The 21,831-nt window shown below is 48.4% G+C and overlaps 2 protein-coding genes across 3 annotated transcripts in view; one reads left to right on the forward strand and one right to left on the reverse strand.

Moving 5' to 3' along the window:
* The window catches only part of Armc8 (armadillo repeat containing 8), a 39,536-nt gene extending 22,664 nt beyond the window's left edge, over positions 1-16,872 (forward strand). The window contains exons 12-21 of one of the 2 annotated variants that reach the window (XM_013034691.1): positions 3,504-3,586; positions 3,908-3,989; positions 6,572-6,658; positions 9,034-9,126; positions 10,695-10,844; positions 11,918-12,013; positions 12,301-12,396; positions 13,667-13,739; positions 14,930-15,023; positions 16,115-16,872. In XM_013034691.1, the coding sequence (XP_012890145.1) occupies positions 3,504-3,586; positions 3,908-3,989; positions 6,572-6,658; positions 9,034-9,126; positions 10,695-10,844; positions 11,918-12,013; positions 12,301-12,396; positions 13,667-13,739; positions 14,930-15,023; positions 16,115-16,148 (888 nt within the window). In that variant the 3' untranslated portion in view covers positions 16,149-16,872. The remainder of the gene's footprint in view (positions 1-3,503; positions 3,587-3,907; positions 3,990-6,571; positions 6,659-9,033; positions 9,127-10,694; positions 10,845-11,917; positions 12,014-12,300; positions 12,397-13,666; positions 13,740-14,929; positions 15,024-16,114) is intronic. The other variant, XM_013034690.1, reaches the window with a different exon arrangement.
* Positions 16,873-21,113: 4,241 nt separating this feature from the next.
* Positions 21,114-21,831, reverse strand: part of Nme9 (NME/NM23 family member 9) — a 10,334-nt gene continuing 9,616 nt past the window's right edge. The window contains exon 11 of the mRNA XM_013034666.1: positions 21,114-21,211. Coding sequence (XP_012890120.1) covers positions 21,114-21,211 — 98 coding nt within the window. The remainder of the gene's footprint in view (positions 21,212-21,831) is intronic.

The raw sequence follows: 21,831 nt of genomic DNA on the forward strand, positions 1-21,831 counted from the left end.
GTACTCTTTGTCAATAAACTATTGTTTTGGAACTCATGGCTTAATTTGTGGTATCATGTTGCAGAAATACTTGCAACCGAACCATCTAATGGGCAGTCTTATTAACATTTGTGTTCCTAATATGTACAGTTGCCTGGTAAGGTTCACTATTGATCATTGCTGTTGAAAGATGGCAAATAAAGACTAAGTTATCCTTATTGATGATAGTTTGTGTGTGGTCAAGACACTGTGATGTTCTTACATGCTGGGCATTCTGTTGTGCTTTTAGGAAAACTTTTAATTTCTGGGAAATTATTTGAATCATTTATCGTTCCAAGTACCTACCAGTGTGAGAACTTATAATGGGAGAAACATCATTTTGTGTTAAAAGTTACTTGAAGTCTGTGCTTAAAAGTGGAAAATCCTTATTTTCTCTGTATAAGAAGTGATTAATTTTCCTTTGAATGCCTTTAGTTTTTATCTTTTGTTAAGATAATCATTTGGATCGCTTTTAATTTTATCCATGCAATAGTTCACCTTTATACTTATGCCTTATAAACTTTGGTTATATTCCTTTTTGTGTGTAGTTTCTTACAGTGTTTCCTTTTTTTTAATGTATGCTTGTCAAAGTGGAATTTTAGTTCACTGAGTTCATGATCTCTGAAAGCAATTTTAACCACCGTAGATTTTCCTGTCTCTTCTCCTCCTCCCCAAGTAACGAAGGATTTTTTTTTTGTTTCAGTAAAAAAAAAAATGAAATGTTCACTTGGTATCATTTTTAAGATGCAGAAAATGGGAATCAAATTATTACTAGAGAAGCTAAAGTGCCCTCTTGTGGCTAGGAAGGGAAAGGAGAAGGAATAAATAGAAAAACCAAGAGTGGAGAAAATACACACCATGTGTGTCTCTATTTCAGCACTATAAGAGATTTCTTTTTCTTTAGACTTTTAAATTCATTTATTTGTTTATTGTCTTGTTCTTGATTTTTGAGACGGGGATCTCAGTTGTCCAAACTAACCCTGAGCACATGGACTCGAGCAATCTCCTTGCCTTAGCCTTCTAAGTATCTGGAACTACAGGCATGTGTCACCATGCCTGGCTTCTAACAGATTATTCTCAAGGCTTGCAGTTGGGCTGTCTCTCTAGACCAGACAGATTCAGCCTTTGGCTGAATCTGACCTCTAGACCAAAGACCATCCTTGCTTTGGAACATTGTTGGTATAGTCTCATTAAAACAAATCAGCTGTTCCTAAGAAACGCTCAAGATAAACTCATTGCTATGAATAAGTGTGGAAATGAAAACCGAGCAGTCATACAGAGGGATATTAACTTAAATGGGCCTGGACTTTTCTATATCCCATGTAATTCCCAGCCTTGCATCTGTAATCAGCCTCTGTGGCCTGTATGGACATTTCTTAACTTCCTGAGAGGGGTCTTGGTCACACACAAGCCCAGGAGGGCGGTGCTGCCAAGTTGTTCTTGTGACCTGAAGAGGGAGAAGAAGCCCAAGAGAAGATGGGGGTGAGGGGGAGGAAGGGGGCAAGGGTGTCACTGAGCCCAGCAGCAGTTGTAGCCTGTGTGTTAACTTCAGAAGAACTCAGATTGCCTGTAATAACTGACCTGGATTCTCGTAGGATTGTGGCAGGAAATGAGCAGATTAGCAGTAACTGCCCGGTGAACGTCAGCGCTCCTCTCTGCCACAGCAGGTGTAGTTTCTAATAATCATCCTGACCACATGTTAGGGTCAAGTTCAAGTATTGCCATAGCAAACAGTCCTGTCGTTTTTGAGACCAGTTCTTTTTTTGTAAGAAAGTATTACTAATATGCCGACCGATACTTGATCAATGCCTAGTGATCATCCATTAGATTGTCATCTGCAGCATAAACTGAAAAACAGTTCTCTTTTACTCATTCCAAGGAACAAGTGGAACTTGTCACAAAGTATAAGTTGAAGAAAACTGGCAGTAGTATGAATTAAAATGTAAGAGCCTGGCACTGGTGGCTCATGCCTATAGTCCCAGCTACTTGGGTTGAGATCTGAGTTCAAAGCAGGAAAGTCCATGAGATTCGTGTCTCTGTTAACCAACAAAAAGCTGGAAGTGGAGGTATGGGTCAAGTGGTAGAGTGCCAGCCTTGATAAAGTGCACAGGTCCTGAGTTCAAGCCCCCAGGACCAGCAAAGCAAACAAACAAAAAGTTAGCATTTAATAAAGGAACCAGGATGCTTTTCCTGTTGCTAAAAATAAACGCATTGCAAATGTGCAAGGAAAGCACTTTCCCCTTTGCTCCTCTCAGCATCTGACTGACAGCCTTTGAGACAACTCTCTCTTCCATTTGAAGCCTCCTTCCAGCCTAGCGTACATTGCGGGTCCTAGAATGTAAGCTCCAGGAGGGCAGGGGCTTTGCCGTTTTGCTCATTGACTGTACGAGTCCCACCTACAACACGGCCTGTGCACAGCTGAGTAAGCACTTGAAGAATGAAAGACTGAGTCAAGAAAATGAAGGAACACACACAGGAAAGGAGGACCCCAACCGCGGCCCTTCCCACACCCTAGATGGTCCCGTCTTCCGTAGGCCCTTTGCCAAACTCGCTAGCGACTCTCCATGTATGTAAAGAGGAACTTAATACATACGTCTCGTCACCCAGGCACCCTGTTGGGAGGGAAGGGAGGTGTATGGAGAGGGGAGACAAAGAACAAAATGATACCATGCGTGGCATGGTAGTGCATGCTTGTAATCTCCGTAATCCGTGTAGAGGCTGATCTCAGTAAAAAAAAAAAAAAAAAACCCTATCTGAAAAATAAATGAAAAAGAGACATGGTTTTAAAACTTAGCACTCATAACAAGCCTTCCTAAGTCAGAGGGAAAAGAAGAAATGGTCAGTAGACACCTGCTGAAGCCGCCAGGTGTTTGGAACCTACCAAAGCACACTCCTTGATCTGACCTTTGACTCTGGAGCCTCCTAGGTTTGGGTGGCCTGGGTACCATCACTGAAAGGGAGGGGGTAGAAGGGGAACCGTTGAGAATGTTTAACTTCGTTCTAGTCCACTTGGTAAGAAAGTAGCCCTGGGAGTGCCCCTTCATGAACCCACAGATCTTAACTTCCTGAGGACTGAGGATGCTGGATCTTTCTAGATTCTCCCTGGTTGAACCCTCCCTAGTGGAAGTTTATTTATAACCTCCTGCCAACCCCATTCACAATTGTTTATTCAGTACCTCTGCCTTCTCCTACCGGTTTAAATGTCTTTAAAAAATAAACATAGCTCTCCTCTTCCATCTGTCAAACTCAGACTGGATTGTTGTGCCTGGGCTGGTCCTGCCTTTCTGATGAGTTGCCTCTCTCCTCCTCCCCCCTGCAGGAGATTGATTGAGAGGTCAAAAAAAAAAAAAAAAACGACGACAAAAACCCCTTTGCTCAAACCCACTTGAAACTTGTAATGGACCCTTAACCTACTTGTATTTACAAGCAGCTGCGTTCTGTCACCTGCGTGTTGTTATTTATGCAGCATTAACCTTTTTCTCCAGATCATTGAGACTGAAAATATGATGGACCGAATTGTGACTGGCTTGTCTGAGTCTAGTGTCAAGGTGCGCTTAGCTGCTGTCAGGTATGAGCTCTCTGTGGCCTCAAGCCAACTCTTTTTGCCCGTTGTGTTTAACCCATTTCCTTCTCCGGTCCTTCGCCGAGTAATAAGTGCACAATGCAAGTATTACCCTGGAACATAGGCTCAGGTGAATTCATGCACTGTGTGCTATTCCCTACCAGAGAACCTAGCATCCAGCACCCGGGAAGGGTCTCTATGGTAGCAGACTTAGCGTCCATAGATGTATTTGCAGTGGATATTAGTGATAAGTGAAAAGCCAAGCAATGTATTTGAAAGGGGAGTTTGGGCTTCCTGGTAAAGCTAATTTCAGGTTATTCTTTGTAGATGTTTGCACAGTTTATCCAGATCTGTACAGCAACTTAGAACCAGTTTCCAGGATCACGCGGTGTGGAAACCTTTAATGAAGGTAAGGAGGACTCCTCCTTGAGCCGGGCACTGGTGGCTCACGCCTGCAATCCTAGCCACTCAGGAGGCTGAGATCTTGAGGATTGCGGTTTGAAGCCAGCCCGGGCAGGAAAGTCCGTAAGACTCTTAACCTCCAATGAACCACCAGAAAACCAGAAGTGGAGCTGTGATTCGAAGTGATAGGGCACTATCCATGAACAAAAAGAGCTCAGGGACATTAGTTCAAGCCCCGTGGCCAACAACAACAACAAAGGTGTCCTCAAGGCTGAGCCCAGGAGCACCCAGGGCGCTGTGAACGTCTGTTTCCTTGAAGCTGATGTTCTGAGCCTCTGTCAGTCTCCCTGCAGTTTGTGAGGGCAGAGCCTTGCGTGAGAGAGAAATGCTGGATTTCTGTATTAACAAAAAGCCTTATCTCCCAGGGTATTAGTAATCCTCTTGAACCTTGCTCTAGAGCTATCCTTGTAATTTCCAATTCGAAGAAAAGAGAAAAAAAAATTTTTTTAAACACCAATCAGCAAAGCTTCCTGGCACAGTAGACTACCAAAACCTTTTTCTGTGGGGCTCTAGTTCTCACTTCAAGCTTCGGGCTAGTGTTAGGAGCATCAAGTGTAGCACTGACAGGAAAGGCTTGAGGCATGGGGGGAGGGGGGTGTGGCATGGGGGGAGGGGGGTGTGCCGGAGACCTCAAAGGCAAAAGGAAGGATCAGGCAATTGTTGCTGCACGCGCAGAAACATCACATACGGTTCCGTGTGGGCACCTGGAAGGGACACCAGGAGGGGTGGGGTGTGCTGAATCATGCCAGCAAAGGGGGAGGGAGGGGGATTAGAATCAGGTGGAAGAGTTGCACCAGTGCCACAGGCTGTGGGAATCCATCTCATGGTGGACCCGATTCATGCATCCAGGTTTTAGAACAAGGTGGCATCATTGGTTAAAGAAAGACACTACTGGTGGGTGCTGGTGGCTCACGCCTGTCATCCTAGCTACTCAGGAGACTGAGATCTGAGGATTGTGGTTCAAAGCCAGCCAGGGCAGGAAAGTCCATGAAACTCTTCGAGTAAAAATTGCTAAGGGACAGCACCCAGGCCCTGAGTTCAAGCCCTACAGCTGGCAGAAAGAGAAAGGAAGGAAGAGGGAGAGAAAACAAGCACTAAATCCTGGAGCTATTCTGGCTAAAGGAGACTGGTGGACTGGGCATGTGATTTTCCAGTCAGGAGCTATCAGGGGACACCAGAAGGGTTTGAAAGGATGTCTTGATATGGGTATGTGAGTCCCATCAGCCAAACTCAATCCTACGTAAGCACCGGGTGACGTGAGTCCAACTGTTTCCATCTCGTGGCACTCCCTTACTGTGTAGGACACACATCAGCCCTTCGGACCAATCACGCCTTCACTTCCTGCTGGCCTTGTCTTTCCTGAATGTTTCCTCTTGATGAGTTCAGGAAGGTGGTTTATCCACGCTCCAGCTGTAGCACCAGTGCCTTCCCTCGCTGGGAAGACAGCTGCTCGGCCCATTTCAGAGCCGCCATCTCTTACCGGAAGCCTCGGGGCTAGGTTTGGCTCTCCCCCAAGATTTCAAAGGCTTTGCCTAAGTTGATCAAGGCTTTCTTTCATTTTCCCACAGTTGGTTGTTTCTAGCTTGTGTCTTTTTCTCTTTTTTTTTTTCTTTTTGGTCGGTCCTAGGGCTTTACCTCAGGGCCCCAGGCACTGTCCCTCAGCTCTTCAGCTCAAGGCTAGCACACTACCACTTGAGCCACAGCGCCACTTCCAGCTTCTTCTGCTTATGTGGTGCTGAGGAATCGAACCCAGGACCTCATGCATGCAAGGCAAGCGCTCTACCACTGAGCCACCTTCCCAGCCCTACTTATATCTTTTTCATAGCAACTTGGTCTTGATTTGTTGGTTTCTATCCAAGATTATTTTTTTATTATTTCTTTTATATGTAGAGCCCTTTTCTCTGATGGCTCAGCTATACTAAATTCAGAATGGAGTAACACGATCTCTAGCTTTCAGGGATGTGTCCATGCACATATAATAAAGGGGTTATTAAAAGCTATCTTCCAGGGCTGAGAAGGTGGCTTAGTGGTAGAGCGCTTGCCTCACATGCTTGAGGCCCTGGGTTCAATTCCTCAACACCACATAAGCAGAAAAAGCCAGAAGTGGCGCTGTGGCTCAAGTGGTAGAGTGCTTGCTTTGAACTTTTGAACTGAAGAGCTGAGGGACAGCGCCCAGGCCCAGAGTTCACGCCCCATGACCGACCAAAAAAAAAAAGCTATCTTCCAGACACCAATGGCTTGCTTTAGATAATTGATTTCTCATAGCTCACAGGCAGTTTACATAATCTCCTTGTTATTTCCCTTTTGTTTCTTTCAAATTACTGGCAAACCATAGGAATAGACATTTGATTTTCAGTAAAATTTTTGATGATATTTTTTTTTTGCGTCTATTTTGATGTGATCCGATTTGGTCCATATTGGATGTCGACGTGTGAATTTTAGTGTGGCTCTTACGTGTTGTATGGTAAGGTAATTTTCTTTATTTAGTCATGTCCAGGATTCCAAACAATGAATGTTTTTATTCCATAGGTTTTACAGAATGCACCAGATGAAATCCTAGTAGTAGCATCTTCTATGTTATGTAATCTTCTTCTCGAGTTTTCTCCAAGCAAAGAGGTTAGTTCTGATTTTCTCTGCCTGGCACACATTGCCTTGTCTTGCTAGAGCTTAGTCAAATGCTTTCTCTTTTTTTTCCTCAAATTTATGGGTTGGCTTTAATAATTGCTCTATGTGGGGGGAGGTTAGAAATAAGTTATTTATATAAAAATAATGTTAACTGTTTCCTGACATATTTAAAAGCTGTTACAAAGCCAAGCACAGTAGCATGTGCCTATAGCCCTAGCTACTCAGGAGGCTGAAACAGGAGGATCCCTTTGAACCTAGGAATTGGAGGCCAGCTTGTAAGGGCTAGCAAGACCCTGCTTCAGAAAAGTAAGACTTAAGACATTACTGTTTAAAGTTAATCCAGGGCTGGGAAGGTGGCTCAGTGGTAAAGCACTTGCCTTACATGCCTGAGGCCCTGGGTTCAATTCCTCAGCACCACATAAGCAAAAAGAAAAAAGCCGAAAGTGGTGCTGTGGCTCAAGTGGTAGAGCGCTAGCCTTGAGCTGAAGAGCTGAGGGACAGCACCCAGGCCCAGAGTGCAGGCCCCACGACTGGACCCAAAAAAATTTTAAAAAAGCTACAGTAAAGTTAATCCAAACTACTTGAGTTTGCTAATATAAGAAATAATTACCTAAAGCCAGGCACGGTAGAGTACACTTAGCCACCCAGAGGAGGAAGCAGAGAGGATCTCAAGCTTGAAGCCAGCCCGGGCAAAGTTAATGAGACTCGGTCTCAAAAACAAAAAAAAAGCAAAAAGGCTGGGGGCATAGCTCAAGTGGTTAGAGGTCTTGCCCAGCAAGGTCTTTGAAGGAGAAAAGTAGGAGAGGACAGCAGCCTTCTGCCCTTCAGTGGGGTCTCGGCCTGTTCCTGGTCTGCACATACTCTGCCACCCCATCAGTGATCTTGAACGACTCTCAGCTTACCTGAGATCTTACCTGCTTAAGAAACAAGGTGGACAGATGCAAGCGAGAGATCACTAATATGAGTATTTTTTTTTAACATTTAAGATTAAACCCAGCTGGGCACCAGTGGCTCATGCCTATAATCCTAGCTACTCAGGAGGCTGAGATCTGAGGACCGACCGTTCAAAGCCAGCCCGGGCAGGAAAGTCCATGAGACTCTTATCTCCAATAAACTACTAGAAAACCGAAAGTGGCGCTGTGGCTCAAGTGGTAGAGCGCTCGCCTTGAGCTGAGCAGTGCCCAAGCCCAGAGTTCAAGCCCCATGACCAACCAAAAAAAAAAAAAAAAGGAATAAACCCGATCTTGAGTTGGAAGGGAAATGCTACAGAAACACTGTTGGACCAATTGATAGAATTGGAATCAGGGCTATAAAAAGTGCTGTTTTAATGTGATGCTGATTTCTTTGACGTTAGCAACTGTGCTGTGATCTCCATGCTGGCGTCCTGTACTTAGGGAAAGGGGGGGTATGATGGATGGTGTGGACACACGGAATGAGAGCTGATAGAACAATTGTGGCAGTTAGAAACACCACAACTCGTCCATGTAGTAGGATGAGGACCGCTTTTAAAAGGCCACCTGGAAAGGGACTGCCTTTTTCCCAGGTATATAATCGGATTGGCTAAGATGTTTCTAGAATCCATCTTGTCATGTGGCCTTTTCAGCATTTATAGGTGATGGCAAACCTTAGTCCTCTAGCCTATGGCCCGAAGTTGTCAGAAATGGCCAGAAGTATGCCAAGTATGCGGGCATGACTAGAAAAGCATGGTTCTAGCCGGGCGCCGGTGGCTCACGCCTGTAATCCTAGCCACTCAGGAGGCTGAGATCTGAGGATCACGGTTCAAAGCCAGCCCAGGCAGGAGAGGCCATGAGACTCCTATCTCCAATAAACCACCAGAAAACCGGAAGTGGCACTGTAGCTCAAATGGTAGAGCGCTCGCTTTGAGCTGAAGAGCTGAGGGACAGCGCCCAGGCCCAGAGTTCAAGCCCCACAGCTGACAAAAAAAAAGAAGAAGAAAAGCATATTCTTAGGAATAGTATTCAGGGACGCGTTATGACACACGCCTCAGTTATGGCTACGGTTAGTGCACGACAAATGAGGGGCATGCGGGACAGAGGTTGGGGAGCTTGAGAGGAGCAAGGACCTAGAGATGAGGAACAGCAGGGGGCCGATGTGGGTATGAAACGAGCAGGTAATGGAGATATCCCCAGGCCTCCCAAAAAGAAAGGAAGTGACACATGTTCATTGTCGTAATTTGGGAGAGGACAATGTCTCCTTGCCTTCCTCAGAGTAACTTACAGCAACATGGCACGGCTGTGTATGTATGAAAGAGAAACCACGTGCAGCTGCTGGTGCGCAGACGCATTTAGCTTGCCAATCTGATTTGAGAGCTGTGGTCTGTTTTTCTTCTCTTTTGTCAACTGCAGCCAATTCTAGAATCGGGAGCTGTGGAACTACTTTGTGGATTAACCCAGAGTGAAAATCCTGCTTTACGAGTGAATGGAATTTGGGCCTTAATGGTATGTTAATCTTTTTTAAAGTCACAGTTGACAGAGAAAATAAAGGTATTGTCAAAAGTTGGTGCTTCATTTGAAATGCCTGGAATATTCTTTTTAAATTTAAAAAAAGGGCTGGGAAGGTGGCTCAGTGGTAGAGCGCTTGCCTTGCATATCTGAGGCTCTGGGTTCGATTCCTCCGCACCACATAAACAGAAAAAGCCGGAAGTGGCGCTGTAGCTCAAGTGGTAGAGCGCTCGCCTTGAGCTGAAGAGCTGAGGGACAGCGCCCAGGCCCAGAGTTCAGGTCCACGACCGGAAAAAAAAGAAAAAAACTAAGGTGGTAGGTGTACTCATGACCTGAGGAACTTCAGATTGAGCTGTAAGTGACGCAGCCACCGGGGCCTGGCTCCTGCTGGTCAGGGAACAGTGAGCAGCTGTCTTCATTCATGACAAAGCTTCATTCTGAACATACAGGTATTCGTAGAGAGCTGCCAGCTTTATAGAGAAAGCTAATGTTTCCTTTGCTTTTACAATGACATTATGAAAGAAAAAGAAGCAAAGTAGCTACTGGCCAAGTGTGTTACTGTAGGCAGGACACCCTTGCTACCCCCAGGGGTGCACCCTCTGCGAAGGGTCCGGCCGTGCAAGCAGCTAGCGTAGCACTGTGAACACCGTGGGTGCTTTCATGACAGCCGAGGTAACAGACCACTGCCTCTTTCCATCGTGAATAAGTGAGAACTGAGAAGTCATTCTCCACACGCGTGCTGGCCCATACTGGCTGTCTATGGTAAGATGGCCAGTAGTCATCATACTCTTCTTACTCACAAAGGTGCTCCAAGAAGTAATGAGTGACCCGGGTGCCAGTGGCTCATGCCTGTCATCCTAGCTACCCAGGAGATCTGAGGATCAAAGCCAGCCCAGGAATGAAAGTCCATGACTCTTAACCTTGGGCTGGGAAGGTGACTCAGTGGTAGAGCGCTTGCCTTGCATGACTGAGGCCCTGGGTTCGATTCCTCAGCACCACATAAGCAGAAAAAGCCGGAAGTGGCACTGTAGCTCAAATGGTAGAGTGCTAGCCTTGAGCTGAAGAGCTGAGGGACAGCGCCCAGGCCCAGAGTTCAGGCCCCACGACCGCCAACAACAAAAAAAGACTCTTAACCTCTCATAAACCACCAAGAAAAACAAACCCCAAACTACCAACAAACCACAAGTGGAACTGTAGCTCAGAGGGTAGAGAGCAAGAAAGCTCAGGACAATGCCTAGGTCCTAAGTTCAAGCCCAAGGACCAACATTAAATTTAAAAAGCACTAAGTATATTTGATAGTTTTTCAGCGATCTTAAAAGACATTCAGATGCTCCTGTGAGTCAGAGAGCGGCTCCATTCCCGCAGGGAAGCTCATCTGGGAGTGGCAGTTAGACTCCCAGCGCACAGAAGGGTGAAGTCCACGAGCAGGAGCTCAGAGCAGTGTGTCACACGCCGAAGGACTTTGTATCCCTGCTGCTTGTGGTTTGAAAATATCAGTTACTATGCAATCTCATTGTACTAAGTCAATGTAGACATGATTCTTGCAACTTCTTCGATCCTTTCAGAATATGGCATTTCAGGCTGAACAAAAAATAAAAGCCGATATTTTACGAAGCTTGAGTACTGAACAGCTCTTCCGGTTATTATCAGATTCAGATTTGAATGTGCTGATGAAGACCCTGGGCCTTCTTCGGAATCTCCTCTCCACTCGGCCCGTAAGTAAATGCTGCCCGGAAGTGTGACCTAATCCCATCCGTCCCCAGAGAAGCAAGGCATTGTGGGCTTGCCTGCCATCTTCAGAGCTGCTCTGGGAGCTATAGGATAGCTTAGAGGTTACCATCTAGTCCCACTTACCACCCTGCACGGCTCCCTCCCCCTCTTCTCTCCTCCTTCCCCCCCCCCACCTTTGTATCTTATTCTACACCTGCTTTGCCAGTCAGCATGGCTTTTCTTCGCTGCCTCAATCCCTATCCCTGAGGCCTCTGCTTCTCCATGGAACTTTCTTGTTCAGTCTGTTTCATAGAGGTCCCCTCCCTGCCCCCGTTCACAGGATGGACCTCAGAAGGTGTGTTTGTAGATCAGTGAGTTCATGGCAGAGTGGAAGGACCACGCCGCTGGCTGTGGGGAGCCTTCTTTTTTCTGTTTTTTTCTTGTTTGGTGGGTTGTGGGTCTGGGAGCTGTCCCTGAACTCTTTAGCTCAAGATGAGCGCTGTACCGCTTTGAGCCACAGCACCACTTCTGGTCTCACGGTGGTTAATTAGAGACAACAGTCTCACAGACTTTCCTGTCCAGGCTGGCCTTGAACCGGGATCCTCAGATCTCAGCCTCCCGAGTAGCTAAGATTACAGGGGCGAGCAAGTGTCTGAAGGCCTTCAGGTAGACATGAAAATGTGCCTGCTCCCTTCTCGGAACTTCTCTGGTCTTTTGAGTCTTCGGCATGCATCAGCCCCTGCCCCAGGATGCCAGGATAGTAGTAAAGCCACACCTTGCGTCACACCGCCCCTCCCCCTGCCCTACCCCCCAACCATTTTTGTGCTGCTTTAGTTCTTTGGGCTTGAGGAACGCCAGGGATTTTAGTTCTGTATTCAACTCCATGTTCTCCCTTCCTGGTCGTTTTATATGAAGGTAAAATGTGGCTTCAGAGTATACTGAACCCCCGAGGTTTGCCATCTAGTCTTGTAGAGTAGGGTGTGGTGTCTCCCATCACTAAACTTCTGGAAGGCTTCTCTCTGTGGTCTTTTTCTTTGGTTTCCTGGATGATAATCCTGCCTTCCCCCTTGTTTTGCAGCACATAGATAAAATAATGAGTACTCACGGGAAGCAGATCATGCAGGCGGTCACTCTGATACTGGAAGGAGAGCATAGCATTGAGGTGAAGGAGCAGGTATGTGCTCTTTCTCGTGTGGAAACCCCTGTGGTGGTTTGAGCTCGCCTTGGCTGAGGTGGGCTGTGGGTGGGTGTGGTCACTGCTGTTGGAAGGGGCGCAGGAGTAAGAAATCCAGGCTTTGCGAGAAGGATAACTTAGGGTCTCCCCTCCCTCCCTCCCTCCCTTCCTTCCTATGTTCTCTTTTCCCCTGTGGTTGCTGGGGTTTGAACTCCGCCTCACACACGCTCTGCTACCTGAGCCTCCCCTCAGAGCTTTCCTGATCCCTGGCTGTTTGTGCTTTCCAGACACTGTGCATCTTAGCCAACATAGCCGACGGGACAACAGCAAAAGAGCTCATCATGACCAATGATGACATCCTGCAGAAAATCAAGTATTACATGGTGAGCCTGAGCGCCCGCCCCCTTCCCCCCTCACCCCCGCTTTTGTTCAGATGTTGCAGAGAAAGCAGAGAGCCAAGCTGAGGACTCACATGCACAAAACCCAAATGTGCTCTCAGCCTGCCTGTGTCCTTTGCTGATTCTCTTGTAAGCCAGTGCCCCTGCCCTTCTTCACCTGCCGGGAGCAGATGATAACTTGCCCAAAGCAGACATGTCCCTATAATGGTTGAGAGGTAAAAGTAAAAACAGAAACCCTAGCCGCAGAATGCAAATGGAGGAGGTCCTGTCCATGTCTCCACGTCTCTGTCTTCTTAGGAGTTTAGTCCTACACGAGAGGATATCTTGTCCTTGCCTTCAGCAAATCATTACTTACCTTGCCAGCGAATTCCCTCAGATCTGTTGGTTTTTGGGTTTTTTGGGGGGTTTTTTTGGTTAGCCGTGGGGCTTGAACTTAGGATCTGGGCGCCGTCCCTTAGTTTTTTCACTAAAGGCTAGCACTCTAGCACTTTGAGCCGCAGCACCACTTCCAGTTTCCTGGTAGTTAATTGGCGATAAGAATCTCATAGACTTTCCTGTCTTGGCTGGCTTTGAACCTCGATCCTCAGAAATCAGCCTCCTGAGTAGCTAGGATTACAGGCGTGACAGAGGAGTGTACATTAAGTGTACAAGAAGGCTCTTCACATTGACCAGTGGGGAAATCATCTTTACAGATTGTTTCACTGTTGACCCCTCTTTCGTACAGCGAGAGAAATCACTGCCCATGAACAGTGGACCTAATCAGGATGTTTGCGCTGTCAGTACATACGGAAACATAACCAGTATTGTCCTTTAGAACCATGGATGGCACCTCAGTCATACTTGGGACGTTTGATCAACTCATTAGAGATCTTGTCTTTTTATCTTTTATTTTTTGCATACTCTTCCAGACATAGGTATGATTTAATTCTTCAGCTTCTGCCGTGCATTTGTTCTCTAATTTTACTTTGGACAAGCAATGTTAGGAGAGTAGAGCCTTTGTAAGTTGTGAGGTGGTTTGTAGTTCGTGAGGTGGATGTAGAATGGGTTCGGATACCTTCTGGCAAGGCTGGTCAGATCCGTGCCAGGCCTGACCCCAACAGTTACAGATAGTAACTCATGGCTTCTCGAGGCCGTAGAGGTTCCGGCCTCGGCTTCAAGCCCAGAGGCTCTTCCAGTGATCTACGGAATATCAGAAAAAGCCTCTTCAAATGACATCATCCACCTTTTGCTTTTCATCCCTTCTCTGTGTCCATAGGGCCATTCCCACGTCAAACTGCAGCTCGCCGCTATGTTTTGTGTCTCAAACCTCATATGGAACGAAGAGGAAGGTAAGAGATCAGGGAGATTGGTTCTGAATTATATTATGGGAAGGCAGTCGCGTAGGGCAAGGCAGCAAAGGTGCCCCCGAGCCCCTGGGCAGGAGCCCACTCGCTGCATTGGGCCAGCCAGCCCCCAGCCTGAACCGGCAGGGGTGTCAAACAAGCACCCCAGAATCATGAGGGTGAGACGTGCTCATCCCTCCCCGTGCAGGAGGAAAGACGTGCGAGAGGAAGGTGAGAGGAGAGCACGAGGCGGGACAGGTGGGTCTTCGGTTATCAGCAAAAGAAGTGCACTTAAGGACAGTCGGAGAGGCAAGGTGCAGAGGGGGCGCGTGGTGTCCATCTATACAGAGCCCATACAGTTCAGAGATCCTTGGCTGTGTGTTAGCGTCACCTCAGGCCAACTAAATCCATCTCGAAGGGTAGATGGTGGGCATAGATGGTCTTCGTGCTCCCTGGGTGGGTCCAGGGTCCAGCAAGGCATGCACGGGTGGCAGAGAGCCCCGGGTGTCAGTGCTGGATTGGCTGGACCATTCCCAGTCTCCTGGGAAACTTGGAATGCCAGTATCTGCTCTCTATCCAGGCCTAGAGTCTGGCTTGCTGGGGGGTTGCGTGCTCTTAGATGGGGAAAGAACAGAGTGGTGTGGATTGTGCTACTACCAAGAGGCAGTAGCAGACAGTGCCAGGAGAGAGCAGGAGAGTAGAAAACAAGAACTTTTGGAGCAGGAAGCTGCTGGTCCGTCCTAAAAGAATGACAGGTCTGTGCCAGGCTGAAGAATCCCACCATGACTTCATTCACAGAATGAAGTCCAGGATGGACTGCTAGAAGGAGAGCCAAGAGGCGTAGACCACTTAGAAGTGTAGGACAGGCTAGGTGTGGTTGAGCACATCTATAATCCCAGCTACTGAGAAGGCAGAGGCAGGAGGATTGCAAGTTCAAGGCTGGAACAAAAGGGCTGGAGAGTGGCCCAAATGTAGGGCCCTTGCCTAGCATGCATGAACTGAGAGTTCAGTCCCTAGTACAACAAAAGGAAGGACAAGGACAGAGAAAGGGAGGGAGGGTGGGAGGGAGGGAGCAATCCAGTTACACTGGGGCAGACGGGAGGCAGAGGAGAGAGGAGGGAAGCACTGTGCTGAGACTTGAGCTCAGCAGCCGCCTGCATCTCGTTCCCTGTCACCTGACGGTGCTCATCTTACAGGTTCACAGGAACGCCAGGATAAATTACGAGACATGGGCATCGTAGATATCCTCCATAAACTGAGTCAGTCGCCAGACTCAAACCTTTGTGACAAGTGAGTAGCAGTGGGAAAGAGCCTTGTTTTTTGTTTTGTTTTTTTCAGTTGGTCGCGGGGCTTGAACTCTGGGCCTGGGTGCTGTCCCTCAGCTCTTCAGCTCAAGGATAATGCTCTATCACTTGAGCCACCGCGCCACTTCTGGTTTTCTGGTGGCTCATTGGAGATAAGAGTCTCACAACTTTCCTGCCCAGGCTGGCTTTGAACCGCAATCTTCAGATTTCAGTCTCCTAAGTAGCTAGGATCACAGGTGTGGGCCACCAGCTCCCAGCTACAATCCTTGTTTTATCTGGGCTGTGTTACATTCTTTCATGAAAGGTTTGAATTGGATTTCCCATGGACCAACTATGACATTTGAGTGAGAGAAGTAATAATGAGATTATTATAGCCTCTCACTTGTCCAGCAGTTAGTGAGCTCGGGCCGGTGGTATCTGGAGAAAGTCCAGAGGCCACTTGACTGTTAGAATAGAAATGCAGGGCCAGGAAGGTGGCTCAGTGGTAGAGTGCTTGCCTGACATGCATGAAGCCCTGGGTTCCATTCCTTAGTACCACAGACACAGATAAACGCAGCCTTCCTCATCCTCAATTGCATCCTCTTGAAAATCCACCACGCTTGAGGATTCTCCCATAAAGGAGGCCACTTTGCTAAGGATTGGGTAAGGCCATCCCGTGTTTTGCTCTCTGCCAGTCACTATGACAACCTACAGCCCATGTTGGCCAAGTGTGAGGAGGCCTTTCAACCATGAGACAGCCTCCAGCCAACCCCTCAGCACCTTTGCCTACTCAGCTCTCCTCCTCTCTCAGCCTCCCAGAGTCCTAAGTAACTTCCTCTGGTGCTGAGACACCACCAAGGAGTTTCACTCATCACAGCTGTGTGCCACCATCACAGGAAACTCGTAGACCCCGAGCCACGGTGGGCTTAACCAGCCATCTGACAGAGCGCCAGGCAGAAAGATTCAGCCCGACTTGGGTTTGAAGCTGGGTTCCCCAGGTTCCCTTGGAGATCAGCCTTTTCAAATGTCAGCTGCTATCATTGGCCCTGGGGTTTTTTTGCCTCTGAGATGATGGTAACAGGACCTTTGTGATTCCAGGGCAAAGACCGCACTGCAGCAGTACCTGGCGTGATTGGAGCTCCCCGGCCCGGCCTGGCCCGGCCCAGCCCGGCACCTGCCAGTGTCCCTTGGTCCTGGCCTAAGGATGCACAGGACTAGCCTCATTTGATTCCTTCTATTTGCACAAGTCACCTTGGACTGCAGGGAGCTGTTTTGCAAAAGCAATTTAGTAGGCTTAGATCTCAAATTCATCTTGAGAACTTTTTTTTTTTTTGAGGTAGTATTTTCCTCAGAGGACTATTAACATTGTATTTTGGTTTGGTTTGGTTTTTCTGAGCTACCTGGACTCTTTATTAGAACAATCAATCATTTTCCTTTGGACCTACAATTTTTTGCCTATGCTGCAGCCACTTTGTGGGTGGGAATGAGTGTGCGTATGTGTGTGCGTGTGCACATGTGTGTGCGTGTGTGTGTACACAGGAGTCAACTGAATGTATGTGTGGGTGAGGGATACCTCAGATTTTTTTCTTTTCTTATTTTGTGTGAAAATCTCTTTTCTACAGATTTTCCAGGGTTTAAGCATTGCTTGCTGTATAAAAGAAAATAACAAAAAAAAACTTTACTGAATTATATACAGTTTGAATGAAATGTTATTTTAAAACAAAGCAATTGTTTAGTGTTCCATAAAGGTTATGTTGAATTTTGGTCAGATGAATATTTGTAAGTAAAAAAATATATACATATATATATATATATATGCATTTCTGAACCTCAACTTACATAGATTTTTCTTTATAAAAACAAAGACCAAAAAAAGAAAAATTCACAGGAAAAAAACAAACTTGGCTGTCAGCCGGCTCTGTCCTTGGTGCTGTGTGAACCTGCGCGCCTGGCTGCCACGGTGTGCGCAGGCGCTGAGCCTCCTGCAGCCCCATCATCCCATTCTCAGGTGCCCCCAGTCCGAAGGCCAGGGTGGAGCGAGCGAGGCAACGAATTCTGCTGGAGAGAAGTCCTGGGGGCCTACCCTGGGCCAGCAGGAAGCACCCGCCGCTGCTATGGAAAGCTCCGGCCCCAAGCTACAAGTAGGGGGTGTTCACTTGGTGAAGTCGGATCGCGTGCTCTCTGAAGCCGCAGTGTCGTGTCACTGCGAAGCTCCCAAGGTTTCAGCGACCCATCCCTGGAAGGAAGGGACAGGGTGCCCCGCCGAGAAACCTGCCGCAAGATGCTCGTGGGCAGGACGAGACTCTTCCCCCCAGGAAGATCGTAGATGATGTCTTTCTTCTTGGCAGCCCTTTGGACCCCTTGGCGTGACACCAGCTCCAGCTGCTTGCGGTCGCTCTGCGGTGAACCCGACAGAAGTTGCTCCTGACTGAAGCGTGCCACTGTGTCTGCCCCCCGATGGGGCCCCACACCCGCCCACCGGCTGCTCCCGAGGGGCTGCGCCCACCACACAGCGCCCTCTCTCCAATTCCCACCTTCCTTGGTTGGAAGGCTTCACATGGTTGATTGTGAATGAATGCTTTTAAGATGTATTTAATGCAACGCTTCCTGTTCTCAACATGACCCTCCTCCCAAGATTCAAACACGGAGATGTCCGCATTATTTTTATTTTTCCAGGGTATTTACTGATTTTTAAAACCTGCCCCAGCAGGAACTTGGATTATATGCAGATCCCAGGAGTGCTCAATGTAAGAAAACCAATTTATTTAGGAATTCAGCCTTCTTTAGGGCCTACTCCTTGTCACTTTTAATTACTGGGGGAAAAAGAAATCCTTAGTTGACATTGGAAACACAATACTCTCTAGTGTTGGTATCTAAAAGTACCAGGTAAATATCAAGAAACCAATACTTGCTTTGCTGAGACAATCTTGAACCTAGATAGCGAAGGCTCAGGAAACTAACACCCTGACACTTATTCTGGAGAGATCCTGCCTGGGCGTAGAAACAGTGCTGGAGAGAAGTGCTTTATAGTTTGATTTGGTTTCTTCTCTGAGCGAAGGGAGATGTATTCATTATTACCACCGTGTACAGGTGCCGTGTTCCAGAAGCACGAGGATGGAGGGAGGAGGAACAGCATCGGGCTTCCGCTCTCCTTTGTGTCCAAATTGTAACCCAGAACTTACAAACTAGAAAAGAATGTCCAGGTAATAAATAAGTTGCTTTCTCTCTCCCCCTCCTTCCCCCCCCAAGCACTTTATTCAGAACCATACATGTTCTTCTGGGAGTGTTTGGATCTGGTTTTAACACATGAGAATAAACTGCCAAGAAATATCATGGCAACTTCTTTAAAAAAAAAAAAGTGAGTCTGTTTTCCACATGTCTGGATCATTAGGAACTGGTAGATCATCATTGGTGGCTTTTTCTTGGTGATTGGAGGACTGATGGCAGGGGAAGGGGGGGTTCTATGCCTCAGGGCTCCCACGGGGGTCTGCAGGTGGCCACTCCCAGACACCAAGACCCCCACTGCCAAGGAGTCGACCCCTTCCTCCTCCGTCTTCCCTGGGGTATGTACCCCTGGCTGCCACCCGCCGACCTGAACTCAGTTAATGGGGTCAGCTCTATGGTCACCTCTCAAGGACACAGTGGCAGGGAGAGGATTTTAGTGAAGCTCTGGGGGGGACCCCAGGGGAGAGACCAGGAGGAAGGCTGAGCAGGCCCCTTCATATAACCGTCATAGGGAGAACTGAGAAGGGAGAAGAGGGGGGACACTCCCGCCCCAGGCCCTGGTTAGAAGGCCAGCAGGAAAGTGTCCCAACCCCGTGTCACCTGGGGTAGGACTGCTTCCCTCTTCTGTCCCTAGCATGGACCTTCCCTGGTTACAGTGCCCAGACTTGGCTCTGTGGTCCACGGGAAGTTCGGTCCAGCCTCCTCTCACCTCTGCGTCTCTGTCCTGTGGGGCTCCTGGCCTCAATGCTGCCCAGCTGTCTGTTTCCTGAGGACAGGCCAGAGCCAGGCCGTTGAATGGAGCCTGGGGTCCTTTTTTATTTTTGCCTGTCCTGGGGCTTGAACTCAGGGCCTGGGCAATGTCCCTGGGCTTCTTTTGCTCAGGGCTAGCGCTCTACCACTTGAGCCACAGTGCCACTTTGGCTTTTTCTGTGTCTGTGGTGCTGAGGAGTCAAACCCAGGGCTTCATGCGTGCTAGGCGAGCACTCTACCACTGAGCCACCTTCCCAGCCCCTGAGCCTAAGATTCTTGACTAACAAGGCCTGCCCCTCTCCCCCGGAAACCCACACTGGGGAGTTGAGGGGCTTTTACACCCCTAGAAGCCCATCCAGATGCAATGCTCCCCCCGTGATCTGGCGTGGGAAGCCAGGCCCAGAGAGTGGGCAGCCTGAAGCCACTCGGGAATTCTCTCATCTTCCCTCGAGGGACTAGTAGATGAACCCAGTGTGCCAGGCCTTGGTTCCCACCTCCTCTCCCCAGAGCCAGCCCAGGGCTCCCCAGAGAATGGCTCATGCCAGGCTGGTGGAAAATGCAGTGCTTCCAGGACGTGCTGGCTTCTGGGAGCCAGCTGCCCACTTAAGGGAAGTTTTTGCCAGTGTCTGGATTGACTCCTGACACAATCGGTGCCCGAGGAAGGTGTTGTCTATGGGTGTTTCCTTCCCGATGTGCACTGGGGGGACCCAGCCCCTTTTTGCTTAGTGAGAGCAGAGGAGGCCTGGGTTTGGTGAATTTAACAAAGAAGCCAAGAACAAACCGGGAAGAGGGTGTCGTGCGCGCCTAGAGGTGTTCCCTGGGGTTCTAGACCCTTTTCATCCAAGTCCTCCATCCCTTAGAGGAAGAACTCTGGAGCCGTGGCTAAGCCAGCAATTCAGTGAAGGCCTCCCTGCCCCCACTCCCAACCAAGGAATCTGGGGTTTTGTTTGTTTGGTCAGTTGTGGAGTTTGAACTTGGCCTGGGCACTGTCTCTGAGCTCTTCAGCTCAAGGTGAGCACTCTACCACTTGAGCCACAGCGCCACTTCCGGTTTTCTGGAGCTTCATTGGAGGTAAGGGTCTCAGACGCTCCTGCCCAGGCTGTCTTTGAACTAGGATCCTCAGATCTCAGCCTCCTGAGTAGCTAAGATGACAGGCGTGAGCCACCGGCCCTTGGCTCATTGGGTCTTAAATTATGTTGAACCAAGGAAAACAGGGAGGGATATGCCACGAAAATAGAAATGTTCCCCAGTGGCGTGCAGGAGAGCTGCAGGTGGGCACACAGCAGAAGAGCACAGCACAGCAACGTGCTGGCTGCATCAGCTTGCCCTGTGCTGTGTTCAAGATCACAGTTAGAAGATGAGCTTCTGGGCTGGGGAGGTGGCTCAGTAGTAGAGTGCTTGCCTTGCATGCATGAGGCCCTGCTATCAATTCCTCAGCACCACATAAGTAGAAGAATCCAGAAGTAGCGCTGTGGCTCAAAGTGGTAGAGCGCCTGCCTTGAGCTGAAGAGCTGAGGGACAGCGCTCAGGCCCAGAGTTCAGGCCCCATGACTGACCACAAAAAAGGAGATGAGCTTGTCTGGAATTCCACCCCTGTCCCGTGTGACACTATTGTCTTAGCAGAGTATGATGATTCATGCCTAATGCTTTTTTTTTTTTTTGCCAGTCCTGGGGCTTGAACTCAGGGCCTGTGCACTGTCTATGAGCTTTTGCTCCAGGCTAGCACTCTACTACTTGGGCCACAGCGCCATTTCCAGCTTTCTCTCTCTCTCTCTCTCTCTCTCTCTCTCTCTGTGTGTGTGTGTGTGTGTGTGTGTGTGTGTGTGTGTGTGTGTGTTACTGAGGAATTGAACCCAATGCTTCATGCACACTAAGTCAGCGCTCTACCACTGAGCCACCTTCCCAGCTCAGGCTCACTGGTGTTATAAAAACCCAGAAGCAAGAGGGGAAACCAGTATGTCCTTTCTACTGTTTAATAAGGCCGGGAAGCATAGACTGTAGTTTGGATTGCCCTTAAAGGACAGTTAAGACAGAACCCCACTGGTGCTCACGGGCATAGGTCTTGTTCTCAGACGCTCTTCTACGTGCTGACCTGTGATTGGGTGGCCCTGTGGTCTTGCCCCTAGTCACGGGGTTGGAAGAGCAGCATGGGGTCTTCGTCCATGTTGTCAGGAGCACAAAGTACCTCCATGGGGCCTGCCTCTGGTTGGGTCTCATCACCTGTGGGATGATAGAAGTTCAGTAACAGCCACAGCCCAGGTCTCCTGCCCGCTGGCCACCCCCAAGCAAACAGAACCAAACCACCTAGCCTTAAGATAGGAGTTAGGCTAGGAGAAAAACCAGGGAGAGCTTAATGTGTGTGTTAGAGGTGAGAAGTTAAAAATTCCCCCAAAGGAATAACATTCATTCATCATTTAAGATGTCCTACACAAAACCAGAGGCTCACGCCTGTCATCCTAGCTACTGAGGAGGCTAAGACCTGAGGTTCATAGTTCAAAGCCAGCCCAGGCAGGAAAATCTGTGAGACTCTTTACCTGCAACGAACTACCACCAGAAAACCAGATGGGGAGCTGTGGCTCAAAGTGGTAGAGCCCTAGCCCTGAGCAAAAGAACTCAGGGACAACAACACCCAGACTGAGTTCAAGCCCCCAAACCGACCAAATTATATATATATATATATATATATATATATTTCAAAAGGCCGGGCGCTGGTGGCTCACGCCTGTCATCCTAGCTACTTAGGAGGCTGAGATCTGAGGATCGCGGTTCAAAGCCAGCCCGGGCAGGAGAGACTGTGAGACTCCTATCTCCAATAAACCACCAGAAAACCGGAAGTGGCG

The sequence above is a fragment of the Dipodomys ordii genome, unplaced genomic scaffold, assembly GCF_000151885.1.
Source record: "Dipodomys ordii isolate 6190 unplaced genomic scaffold, Dord_2.0 Scaffold193, whole genome shotgun sequence".
In the NCBI taxonomy this organism is placed as follows: domain Eukaryota; kingdom Metazoa; phylum Chordata; class Mammalia; order Rodentia; family Heteromyidae; genus Dipodomys; species Dipodomys ordii.